The sequence below is a fragment of the Hydra vulgaris genome, chromosome 03, assembly GCF_038396675.1.
Source record: "Hydra vulgaris chromosome 03, alternate assembly HydraT2T_AEP".
NCBI lineage: Eukaryota > Metazoa > Cnidaria > Hydrozoa > Anthoathecata > Hydridae > Hydra > Hydra vulgaris.
The window spans coordinates 50822669-50836646 of NC_088922.1; the positions used below are offsets into that span (position 1 = coordinate 50822669).

A 13978-nucleotide genomic window follows, 5' to 3' on the forward strand; every position below is an offset into this window, starting at 1 on the left:
AAGAAGTCAATATATATAACGCAATTGAACATGAGTGTAGATAATAGTATTCGAGTTGTGCAATAGGGAATGGTACAGGAAGTTGTATAACTGCTTTTTTCCAATATCTTCGTTCAATGTGTGCTGCTCGAATTGTTTTAATAAATAATTTCATAATTGATTTTGCTTGGGGCTAAAGCAATATGATTTATTGGTGTAGAATTTTCAGTTTGTTGAAAAATGTCTTTACCTTAAATGAAGTAAAAGGTAGTCCATTATTGCTTACAATTATCTTCGGTGTTCCTAATACAGCGATCATTTTCTGATCAATGAATCAATACGGATGTCAGCAGATATGTTATGTATAAAATCGGCAACCAAAAACTTTGATGTTTGGTCTACGTAGAATAGCCTTGTTGTACAGACGATAACACTTTCGAATTATAAGATATTAGTTTAAAATTTTGTTTATTTTGCGTTTTTGTACAATGACTGCCGATATGTCAACAAGACTTGCATCGTGTTTTTGCTTGTCGAATTCATGATGGCACTAAAAAAATTCCGGTTCCATAATAAATCTTTGCGAAGAAGGTTTTGTAAAAAATAAATAATTGTCCTGTAGAATGAAACGCCTAAAAAAGTTCATAAGCTCAAGAAAGTGTTCTTTAGTTTTTTTCTAGTGTTAGCATGATCTTGGTACTATAAAGTTTTTCTGGAACTGGTTGCACTCTTTCTTTTAAAAATATAAATTCAAAAAATTTGAATTTTTCATTTCCAAATAAGCATATTTTGTTATTCGTTCTGCTTCAAACTTTGCAAGTCCACCTTTAACTTTTTCTCTAAGTGCAAAAGAGATTCTTCTTTATCTTTGTGCAACTGGTGAAATACTTTCATTAATTTTCAAAGGACTATGTCCTACTTTGATATCTTTTGGCCCATATCCACGCTAAGCCGATCGTGTTTAGATTTTTACACAGTTGTAAGTGTCTTAAAGATTATCTATCAAAAAATTTAAGCCCGATCAGCTAGGCGTCATAGTTATCTGGTAATTTATATAAATATATATATTAAAAAAAAATTTATATAAATTACCAGATAACTTTGTTAATATAAATCTAAAGCGCAATTCATTTCTTACGAGGATAACAATCCAAAGATTAAAATAAAAGGATAGACTTTCTTTTTAGGAAAACTTTTTAATTACCAAGTGAAGGAGTTCCTTCACTTGGTGATCAAAAAGTTTTCCTAAAAAGCTGTTTAACACTGAAAGTTTCTAAAAATTTTGAGGCTTCTACTAGAACTAGAACTTCTAGTTCTAGAACTTTTAAGTTTTACTTGTTCAAGTTCAAGAACTTTCAAATTTTACTTGTTCAAGTTCAAGAACTAGTTAAACTTAGAACTTGAAGTTTTAGTTCTAGTTTCTTAGAAACTGGTTTCATATTTTTAAAAAAACTTGTATTCTAGGTATTGTTGTAGTCATTATCATTATTATCAACTTTTATTTTTTATGTTTAATTAATTTTTTCTGTTTGTTTTCAGTTAACTGGTTTCATTTAATGGTATACTTATATATTAATATTATATTAACATTATATTAATATAATACTCAATATAGTATTTATTATGATTGTAATACTATCATTATTATATTTATTTAAGATCGCTGTTATTTTTTTTGCAGTAATTGTTTTTATAACATGATTGTCAGTATTTGTCAACTGCTTGTAAATTTTAATATCTGTGTATAAATATTCAATTTTTGTTTTAAATAATATTTAATATTACATAACTGTCTTGTTTTTATTATTATTGTACTGTTAATTTATTCTGGTTTTATTATTATTATTAGTGTTAATGATATTTATGCTAATGAAGAGGCATTTACATACGTTTTTTAACTATCTGGAAATGACGGTGGATGTAACAACATTTTCCAAAATATATTGAATGATTGATTAATACCTTCATTGAAAGTAGTTGAGTTTGTAATTTAATTTGATAATCTTGTAGAAATAAAAATTCCTTTATTAATTAAGTTTAATTAATAATTAACTTGATTATTAAAGTTAAATAATCTACTAGTAGTTAATTAGATTATATAACTTGTGAACTTCAACTGCATCATAAAAACTTTATTAATCATATTCTTTTTTATTCTAGTTTATTTTAGATGTATGATAATTATGTCAATGTATGATAATTATGTCAATGTATGGAAAGGAATAAATAGACAAGTTTTATCTTCTATTGCACAGAATGTTGATGAAGTTGAAAATAATGAAGATCATACTTACTTTGAAGACCCACACATAGAAATAATAAAATCTGATACGGTATTAAGTGATACAGATAACTTTGAAGGTGAAGTTTTTTCTTGTAATTTTGATGATACCAGAGAAAGTTATTCATATATAGAGGATATTGAAGAGACTGTTGAACAGTTTGATCTCTGCAAAGAATTAGCGTCTTGTGTGGTTAAAAACCAATGGTCTTATTCTTCTGTTAATGAATTATTAAAAATTTTACAAAAATCAGGGTTGAATGTGCGGACATCCTTCAGGATGTCCGCACACTGATTAATACACCTAGGAAAGTCTCTACCTATAAAAAGTGATGTGGTGAGTATGTTTAATTTGGATTGCTTGATGGTATTTTGTAAGTATTTAATGGAACACCTGAAACCAAAAGTACTATGACTAGACGTTTATCTATTAATATAGATGGAATTCCTCATTTTAAATCATCCAGTACTCAGTTATGGCCAACCCTTTGTTCTTTTGATGATCATAATATATTTACTGTTGTAATTTTTTGTGGATTAGGGAAACCTGATACTTTGAATGACTACTTAGATGACTTTATTAAGGAATACACGGAAATAAACCAAAATGATATTTTTATAGATGATCAAAATAGAGCTGTAGAAATTCTATGTTTTATTTGTGACACTCCTGCTAGGTGTTTTTAAATCGTATTATTGGACATTGTGAATAAAGCTCATGTGAAAGATGCCTTTTTAATGGGTCTTATAATGGTCGTGTTGTTTTTAACGAGAATGATCTCTTTTTATCTAGAACTGAAACAGTTTTTTGAGTTAATGATTATGATTCTCATCAACAAGTCATCACCTCTATGTTAACCTCTATGTTAATTGGTATACCATGCATAAAATCTTCTTTTTTTAGATTATATGCACTTGGTATGCTTAGGTGTTGTTCGAAGGATTCTTAACTATATGAAATAAGATCCTTTTGGTAAGCTTTCAGCTTTCTTTAAAGAACGAAAAATTCAAATACTTGGTTAAACCTAATGGATGTTTGCCCTCTGAGTTTTCAAGACAACCAAGGTCATTAAGAAAATTAGACAGGTGGAAAGCCACTGAATTTCGACAACTTTTGCTTCACTTAGGACCTGTTTTGCTTCGAAATATTATCTCTGGAAATACCTATATCCAGTTTCTTTCACTGAGTATTGCAATTAGTATTTTACTTAATTCAGACGGAGAAAAACGAAATATGCATTTAGATTATGCTAGAGGCTTGCTAGTTTATTTTGTAGAAAATATAAAAATATTTTATAGTAATACTTTCACTGTTTATTATGTGCATAATCTCATACACATTTGTGATGATGTCAAGAATTTTAACTGTTCATTGAATGACATCTCATGCTTTCCGTTTGAAAATCATTCACAGCGTTTAAAGCGTTTTGTAAGACGTTCTAAGAATCCTATTAATCAAATTGCCAAGAGAGGATCAAAATATGAACTTTGTTTCACAAAACTAGCTCATAAAACTTTATACACCATGGTTTCTGCTAACAAAGAAGACACCTGTTTTCATCTGAAAGATGGATCAATAGCTTTCGTATTGCAAAGAACTACAAATAACATTTATACGTGTGATGTCTTTAGTCAGTGCTATTTAGATAATGTTTTTGTGAACCCTGTTGAGTCAAAAACATTAAATATTTTTCTGTTAAGAACAGTAAATGTCCAAAAAGGTCGAAGTAAACAGTTGAACAAATCCGAGTTCATCAGAAAGTGTGTATGTTAATCAAAAGAAAGAGTATATTCAATATATCCGCTGCTGCATGCCATATAAAAATCTTAAGTAACAAAATATTTTCTTATTTTTAGCCTTGTAATTTTTGCCAGAAAGTGTTATTGTTTGCAGAAAAATAAGCTTAATTTATATATATATATATATATATATATATATATATATATATATATATATATATATATATATATATATATATATATATATATATATATATAAATATATATATATAAGTGATTTTAGCGCTTCATAAACACTTATGTTTTATAAGATTTTGCATAATTTAAATTAAATTGCATCATCATATTTTTAAGAACAGTTTTGTCGTGCCCTTCTTATGTTGCTGTATTTTTTTATTTATAAAAATGTTCTATTTTAATATATTTAAAGGCCAAATAGGATAAATATGCTCCCCCTGCCTACCACTCTGTATACAGATAAGTAGATAATCATATACATTTGTTTATGTTTAACACCAATGGTCCCTTGTGTGGTTTGTCAGGGTTTTCATAAACCCATTTTCTTTTTTAACTGATGAAATCTTAAAGTAAATATTTTACAAACTAGGTATTACCTAGGTTGGTACTTTTGGTACTAATGTGGTAAGTTGCCTTATAGGATTAGTTTAATACCATATCTAGTACATATATTCTATTGTATAATATAAAGCTATTGAAATTTGAAAACTGGGTTATATTATACATAAATATTTATGAATTAGCAGTTTAGAAAGTCAAAGTATTTTGATTTGTTTATGTATTTGTCAGAAATTATTTTATAGTTAAATAGATTAATTTATAATGTCATGGACTAAAGTAGTTTGGCTAGAGGATAATGAAGAAATGGAAGGCGTTGTGCCAACTGTCTGGGTTGATGAGAGTAAATGTACGTTATGGTGGCCCAAAAAAGTGTTGCATGTTGTAAAATCGTACAAAAAACAAGAACCGGAATGGAAAGTATTTAAATTAATAAAAGTAAAGTTATCAGAAGTTTACTCGTCTTTTTATTTTTAAAAGTTTACGGTTTGCACATTTAATTATTCTCTTAGCTTCAAAAATCTTTATACAAGGACACCATCTTACATTTTAAGTTGTTAAATTTATATTTAAGTTTTAGGTAGTGGAAGATATTATTTTACATGAAAATTATTTTTATGAAAAACTAGAATTGGAAGGAATATTTTTACTTTAGATGATGAGGAATTATGTCACACATATGCTTATACTGACACGGAGACATCAGCATCAGAGTTGGTATTTGACAAGGTGACTCCTGCTTCAAAATCTAAACCAGGTTGAAATTTATACTACAATTATAGTCATACTTAGTTTTGTTTGAAAATGTGAAAACACACATTGATCAAAATTATTCCTAACTTTTTTTTTTTAATAAAGTTTAAATAGTCTTGTTAAAGTTTTTTGGGGTAAAAAACCAGTCTTAGGTGTTTTTTTTCTTATTAAACTTTCTAGTCACACTGCCATTCATGCCCAAATGTTCGCTTCGGTTGGACAAAAGGAAATAACATTCTCAGAGTTTTTCTTCTTTGAAACTAAAAAAAAAAGTTGGTCATGGCAGTGGCTGTGATGAAGAAAATAATAGAGGCAAAATGTCTCAAAGGAATAAATATGATGGTTTGTTTCGAGACAGTTGGTGTTTTAATTTAAAATGTCATTTTAAGATTTAAGCTCTTTACAAAGCTTTACTAAGATTCAGGTAAAATTATTGGGTGAAATTAATACTATATCAATGAAGCCTATTTAACTTACAAAACTGTTATTCTATGAAGTAATCTGTAAAATGTTAAAATTTTTGTGAGCAAGCTATTCTAGACTACACTAAAAAACAAGTTTTATTTTCAAAGAAAACTTTGCTCCCAAAAAAATTGAAACATTCTCAATGCTTTTCTTCAGTAGGTCAAAAAATAATAAATGAAGATGATAGCGATTGTCATGAGGTACATTTAAAGACACAGCAATCTTTGTCATGTCCTTTGAATAAAAGGAATAAATATGATAGTTTTCCATTATCTCAAGCAAGTAAGTCTTTATTTAAAAACAATAATGTTATGTTTGTTGTTGAATGCAATCGTGAGTTCACATTTGTCTTCCCAAAACGTTATTTCATTGGAGCCACCAGGTAAGTCAAAGTGAATCTATTGAAAATAATCAACTGCATGAAATCCAGAATTACATAGCTTTTTAAAATTTTGAAACAGTTTTACTTGTCTAACCCTAAATCTGAAAAAAACTAATATACAGTAAAATACTTGGTTGAAATACTAATAATTAGTATTGCCACAATAAAGTATTTTACTGCCTATTAGTTTTTCTCAGTTTTAGGGTTAGACTAGTAAGATTGTTATTTTATTTAATTAGCATATTTTTTAAATTTACTTATTTACCTAGTTTTGTTTTGACTCGTAACGTAAAATTTAATTAACATAAATTTTAGACTTTCAATATCGTGCGTTGCATCTTTTAACTGATATAAAAACTAATGGATGCGGAAAATGTAATATAAAAGAAAAAGAAGAACAAATAATAACTGAAATGGATAATCTAATAGAGTTCGATAAGTTTGATTCGACTCTTTATTATGTTTCTTCTTGGAACTCTGCAGTATGTTTTTAGTGACTAAATACTGATTGATATGATTAATTATTTTCAAAATCTTTTCTTTACAATATATAATTCTTGCTACCAAATTAGGTATTTATCATTTTTCCGTTAATTTCTTTCTATCAGAAACAAAGACTTCAAAATATAAGAGCTTTCAAAAGCTTGTGATAGCTATGATGAAGAGGTTAGTAACTTGAACTGAGCTAAAATTCCCAAATATACTTTGTTAAAGTTTATAATGATAATACTCCCGTTACCCCCATTACACATATTACAATCCATGACCAGTGATGAATCTAGAGTTTATTTGATAGTCTCTGATTGTACTTATGGGATTGAATAGCCCCTGATTGTACTTATGTACAATCTGTTTGTTATTATTATAATGTTTATTATTTAATAATTTATAAATAATGTTATAATTTTTATTATTTAATAACTTCGTTTATAAACATATTCCTGAAACAAATATGGTGATTATTCTTGTATTGGTAGGATGATTATTATTTTCTGTAATTGTTAATAAAAATTGTAACAAATTTTTATTAGAAAACAATTTTATTGAAATTGTATGAACATTAATACCTGCTATTATATTAATTATTATAGCTATTCCTTCTTTATTTTTATTCTATTGATGAAAATGTTGAACCTTCTTTATATAGACCAACTTATAATAGTTGGTCATCAATAATATTGATCATACTACTATTCTAATTTTTCACCAAATATAGATTCTTACATGATTCCTACTGCAGATTTGAATCAAGATGATTTTAGATTACTTGAAACTGATAATGATCTCGTTTTACCAATTAATACAAAAATCAAATTAATTGTTTCAAGTGCTGATGCTATTCATTGTTGAACCGTTCCTTCTTTAGGCGTAAAAATAGATGCAATCCTAGGTCGTTTAAATCAATTAAATTTTATTATTAACAGACCTGACAAATTTTTCGGTCAATGTTCTGAATTATGTGGTCTTAATCATTCTTTTATGCCTATTTGCATTTATTCTGTTTCCCGAGAAAAATTTATAAATTGATCGATTAACAAAACTTAAAATGTCTCAATTAGATTTATCTTTATATTTCAAATTATTATCTTGTTTTATTATTATTATTATTTTTTTTTTTAAAATTTTATTAAGTTTAAGATTTTATAGTTTTTTATGGGATTGAATAGCCCCTAATTGTACTTATAGGTATTTTTTTAATGGGTTAATAATAAATGAAGAATATTTTATTTAATAATAAGTAATATACAAATTTTACGAAATTAACATGTTTACAAACAATTTGTAAATTTTATTTTGTAATTTTTTTGTAAAAAATTTGTATTTAATTTGAAATGAAATAACATGTAAACAACCTTTTTATCTTTCATATTTATTTAATCAACAGATTATAATATTTTTAGATTTATGACAACTTCGCTCATGGCCAAATTTAATATGGCAGGCGGAAAAAACAAGAGATCGTTTCGTTAAACCAAGATGTACAAGTTAAAAAAATGGGGAAGGGTGGGGTAATGTGGGTCTACGGGGTATTCTGAATCTAGTTCATATTTATCTGTTATATTGGTAATGGCTTTAGGTATAAAGTTGAAATTTTTACCACGTTGTTATAACATATAAGGCTAATTAATTTTAAAATACAACCTAGCTATGCTGTAAGAAACGGCACTTTTTTAGTTGAAATACTAGATACATAAACAAAGTCATTTTTTTTTCCGTTTTTAAACTTCAGAGAAAATATATTCAAATAAGGCATAATCGTATGAAAAATAGTTATTTTGAAAGTTAAGTTACTATATTTTAAAGATAGTATACCTGTAAGGCACTAACGCACATGGTTTGTTTAAAATTTGAAATTAAATCAGGTGGGGTAAATTGGTCTATGTATGTATAATATTATGATATGTAATTATATTATCGAAGTTGTTGTTAGTAACATTATAAACCTATTAGTTTCATCAGACCTAACTATTTTTGTGTAAATTTTAGAAATATTAAACATTTAAGTTTGAAGTTTATATCTTTGAAGTTTATATTAGGAAACATGTAAATTTATTTGTTTGAAACAATACCTAGGTCAAATAAAATATTATATAAGACCTATATGGTGTTAAAATATTTTTTTTGTGATATGTTATGATTTATGCTAATTTATTTATCTAAAAGTTTAACAGATTTTACATAAATATTACTTTAGAAAGTATTTAAAAAATGCCAAGATGTTACAATAAAAAAATAAAACCCAAGTACAATCCTGATAGTTTGGAAAGAGCTATTATGTTAGTATGTGAGAAAAAAAAGACTATTAATCGTGTTTTTAAAGACTGTTCTGTTCCTAAAGAAACATTGAGACGAAGAATAAAACAACAAGAATTTAATGCAAACAAACGTGAAGGTCAAAAAAGTGTGCTGAGTGATATTGATGAAGCTATGATTTTAGCGGCAGCGCAGTATTGTCAAAGATATGGTCTTCCATTAGATTCCCTTGACATTTGTAATTTAGTTGCTCAATTTTGCACAACGATGAGGATAAAAACTACTTTTAAAAATGGAATTCCTGAGAATGATTGGATAATTTCTTTTAAGAAGCGTCATGTTGATAAGCTTCGATTACGCAAACCTGAAATACTTACATTTTCAAGAGCTAAAAGTTTAACACGTGAAGTTGTAGATAAGTTTTTTACTATTTTATCTAATATGATTCAAAATAAAAACATTCTACCAAGTAGTATACACAATCTTGATGAGGCTAGGCTTTCCACAAATTACTTAATGAAGAGAGTGTTTGTACATCCAAAAAGCAAAGATGCCTATAAACTGGCAGCTTCTTCTGGTAAAGCTATGTACTCTGTGCTGTTCTGTGTGTCTGCAGATCGAAGATATCTTTCACCATTTGTTGTTTTTAAGGGAGAAGGGTATCTGTATTCTAAATGGATAGAAAATGGACCACCAGAATGTGCTTTTGGGGCAACAGCAAGTAGATGGATGCAAGACTTTCCATTTGAAAACTGGTATGTTACTTGAATTTTATAATTTTCATTTTTTTCTTTCAACTTTTTTTTTCTTTCCCTTTTTTTATTAATTTATTTACACTGAATAGCCTTTGTTGTTTTTGAAGACAGTAAAAATGATTCAATAGAAGTAAGTACATTCTTCGTTTAGTTTTGTCGAGCACTTTATACCATTTGTTGACCAAGATCAAAAGCCAATAATCTTGCTTTATGATGGTCATGACAGTCATTTAACATATGGTACCATAAAAGTGGCCATGGACAATAATATCCAAAATGTTTGTCCTCTACCAAATTGCTCACACGCATTACAACCGTTAAATGTGGCTGTCTTTGGACTATTAAAGAATGCGTGGAGAAAAATTATAAAGCGGTTTGCAAGAGAAACACAACAAAAAATATTGATAAGACAGCTTTAGCAGGATTGTTGAAGCAATTGTGTCAGAGACTCTCTCCAGGAAATGCTATAGCAGGATTTCGTGGTACAAGTATCTCACCATTAAGTAAAGAAAATATGGAAAGAAGAATAACATGTGTTGACTTTCTCAATCTATCACCTGAACGTTTTAGCCCTAAATCTCCAAGATTACAAACACCAAGATCAGCTAAGCGAGAAGCTTTAAGGTCAATCATATGTCCTAATGTATCTGCAGAAACAGCAGCAATAATTGAACAACAAAAACAAAATAGGAAGAGAGTACAAGCAAAATGTGGAGAACTTCATACAAATGAGAAATGAAAAGTCAAACGACGGTTACTTGAGGAACAAAAAGTCAGGGAGGAAAAAAACCAAGTTAAAAAAAAATATACATAAAAAACTATTATCTCTACGAAATATCAAAGAAATACCCAAAAAGATCTAAGAAGTGCCCAAAGTAGCACGAAAGTTACCATAAAAGTGCATTGATCAAAAAAATATTAATTTTTTATAAAACACTTTATTAAAGCATAATTGTTTCTGTTTCAAATCACCATTTTTTTACTTTTATTTGTCCGAGTTTTTAAATTTTATTGTTGTGCTGGATATGTATGCACTTTCTTTTTCAATAAAAATAACTTTAGACTACTTTTTAAAATAAAACCTTGTATATATACTATAATAAAGGTGCTTACATCTAGAATGTATGTCAGATTTTTCATAAGCAGCAGTATTTTAAACCAGAATTACCAATATTTTATGCAGACCCACATAACCCCACTACGTGGGGTAATGTGGGTCTATATAGGCATTTTCAAATAAAGGCTCCCCAGACTTATTGATAGTATTTTAAGTAATAGTTTTTTGTTAAATTTTAGTTAGATGTCCAATCATGATTTTAAGATACCTTTTGTCAGAAAGCCGATACTAAACTTTGTTTTTTTTTACTCCAATTCAGAAATAGGTAAAAAATAGGCTCAGGTTACCCCACCCTACCCTCCGTCTATATATATTCCTTTTAATGAATACTTTTTACTGTTCAGATTGCCTGAAAAAAATTAAAATACAATTGTTTCTTTTAGTTTGTGCATAGATGGCTCATGAATCTTATACAGAGTCAAGCGTCGATGCTATAATTGCCAATTCTTTGAAACGGGCACCTTTTACACATGTTAAAGTGCCTGCAATCCACCAGAGATTATTTTTCGAAATTAACATGTTTATTAACAATGTGTAAATTTTAATAAGTAAGAAAATAACTTTTTTTATCTTTCTTGTTTCTTTAATCAACATTTAAAGACGTTAAAGCACGATGAGTGTAATACTAAATTTTGGGGAGTTATGTCCTTGCATGATATCGAAATTGATGGAAATTTAATACAATACAAATACAAAGATTTATAACAAAACGTAATGTTTTGCAATAAATCTTTGTTTTTGTATATATATATATATATATATATATATATATATATATATATATATATATATATATATATATATATATATATATATATATATATATATGTGTATATATATATATATATAAATAAATTAGTAAAATCACTTATCTAATTTTTGATTTCTTCTACACTGTGTTTCACCATCAGCAGGTTCATCAGGAAGATTCTTCCTGATGAACCTGCTGATGGTAACTACAGTGAAGAAGAAATAAAAAATTAGATTAGTGTTTTTATTAATTTACTATTGCTCTATTCTTTTAGAACATTGAGCAGTCTGTTTGTAGAATACACTAACATAATTTATATATATAAATATATATATATATATATATATATATATATATATATATATATATATATATATATATATATATATATATATATATATACACACCCAGTATTGCCACATTCTGTATACGGTCTGGCTAATCTCTATCACCATATTCTGATAACATTAAAAAACTAAAAGGTTCTAGTTTCACTGTGTGTGGTATAATGACAGACGATCATTCAACTAATGTTAATGTATTTAACATTAGTTGAATTAGGGAAGAAGACGTATTTGTTTTATGATAGGTGCTGTCCATTAATTACGTCAACAATTTTGTGGCAATTTATACCAACCCCTCTCCTCCTTGTCAACAACTTGTCAAACTTCCAGAGACCCCCCCCCCCCGCCTCCTTCCTCTTTCTTTTGTAAAAATAAGTGAGATTCATGATCGGCTGCCTGTTTTAAGCGATCCAAAATAAAAGACTTTTTGTCAAGACAGGAGTATAAAGTGGAGTCATCAGCAAAAAAAGCCACTTTAGATGTAAGGAAGAATCATTAATGTAGATAAGAAACAAAACAGGACCAAGGGTAGAACCTTGAATTACCCCAGAAGTTACTAGAAATGAAGAGGAGTGTTGCCCTTCGAGGATGACTTTAATAAAGCGGTTAGAAAAAAACAACTTGATAACCTCGAAAACTTTCCCAGATACACCTATGAAACAAGCTTATGGAGAAGACCAGCATGACAAATATATATATATATATATATATATATATATATATATATATATATATATTTATATATATATATATATATATATATATATATACAAATGCCTTTGTCGAAAGCATCAGATATATCAAGAGCAATAGCTCTAACCTCACCGCCTCCATTTAATGCACGATAAAATCTTTCAGTCACGGCAGTTAGCAAGTCAGCCATAGAGCGAGAGTATAGAAAAACGTATTGTCTAACATTTAGTTATTTGAATCAAGATGAGACGGGAGAAATTTTTTGATCAAGAACTCAAAAACCTTGCTAGTAACAGCAAGAAGACTGATCAATAATTGGAGGAGTCAGAAAGTTCACTTGAGTTTTTAAAAACTGGAACAACAGATGTCATTTTCAAGCATGCAGAAAAACAAGACTCAGTCAAGCATTTGTTAAACAGTTTATAGAGAATTGAAGAGAGTTCTGGAAAACACTTTTATAAGACTACGACAGTTATATACATATATATATATATATATATATATATATATATATATATATATATATATATATATATATATATATATATATATATATATATATATATATATATATATATATATACATATATATATATATATATATATATATATATATATATATATATATATATATATATATATATATATATATATGACATTATATTATTATGTTATATATAAATATTATCATTAACAATAATTAGGATTTAAAAGGAAATAAGGTATAAAGATATGAGACACAACTAGATAACCTAACTGCAATATAGATAATATCTATATCATAGCTATCTTCAGCAATATGGTATAGTATATTTGAGATATAGCTGAACTTTCACTTTGTCTCAGATATAGCCTGAAGATATCAAAAACGCGTTTTATATAGGGTTGCCAGACGTCCGGCTATAACGGAGGAGAATACAGCGCCAAACCTGTAAGAATGAATTTTTTTACTGTGTTCTCCTTCGTAAAAACCGGACGTCTGACAACCCTAGTTTAATATATTCAATCTTATATCCTTATACTATAAAATCAATTGCAACAAATGTCATTGAAACAAATATTATTTTATAAATTGTAGGATCAATTGTTAAGGCATATACAAATATTTCAAATAGAAATTATTTAAAAATCAATGCTAAGACTAAATTTAAAAAAAAAAACATGGCAACCCATACACGCTTAAAAATAGTGTTGAGCCGTAGGCTACATTATGTCGCGTAGAATACAACATCGAGTGTCGACGCCGGCTACACCAACACTACGTGGCTCTAAAAGCCACACTCAGTGTTGCATTCGTTAGGCCGCATAAATTGTAGACTTGAAAGCCACACAATGTGGCTTTTAATGCGACACTTTTGAGAAAATATTTGCGACATAATTGTTGCATT

At 27.9% G+C, this 13978-nt stretch overlaps 1 protein-coding gene across 2 annotated transcripts; it reads left to right on the forward strand.

Moving 5' to 3' along the window:
- Positions 1–8200: 8200 nt before the first annotated feature.
- On the forward strand, positions 8201–11374 carry LOC136078253 (uncharacterized). Of its 2 annotated transcripts, none has more exons than XM_065793569.1 (2): positions 8201–9685; positions 9837–11161. In XM_065793569.1, exons 1-2 carry the CDS (start codon positions 8886–8888, stop codon positions 10102–10104), a joined length of 1068 nt encoding a protein of 355 aa, XP_065649641.1. In that variant the 5' UTR covers positions 8201–8885; the 3' UTR covers positions 10105–11161. The 2 variants fall into 2 exon arrangements, with proteins under 2 accessions (XP_065649641.1, XP_065649642.1); XM_065793570.1 differs by lacking the exon at positions 9837–11161 and adding an exon at positions 11186–11374 and having other exon boundaries at positions 8203–9685.
- The last annotated feature ends 2604 nt before the right edge of the window (positions 11375–13978 follow it).

Excerpts from the sequence above, each read along its gene's own strand:
- LOC136078253 (XM_065793569.1), top strand. The coding sequence starts at position 8,886 with ATGCCAAGATGTTACAATAAAAAAATAAAACCCAAGTACAATCCTGAT. Across the intron at positions 9,686-9,836 it reads GACTTTCCATTTGAAAACTG|TTTTGTCGAGCACTTTATAC; the intron begins GTATGTTACTTG and ends TTCTTCGTTTAG.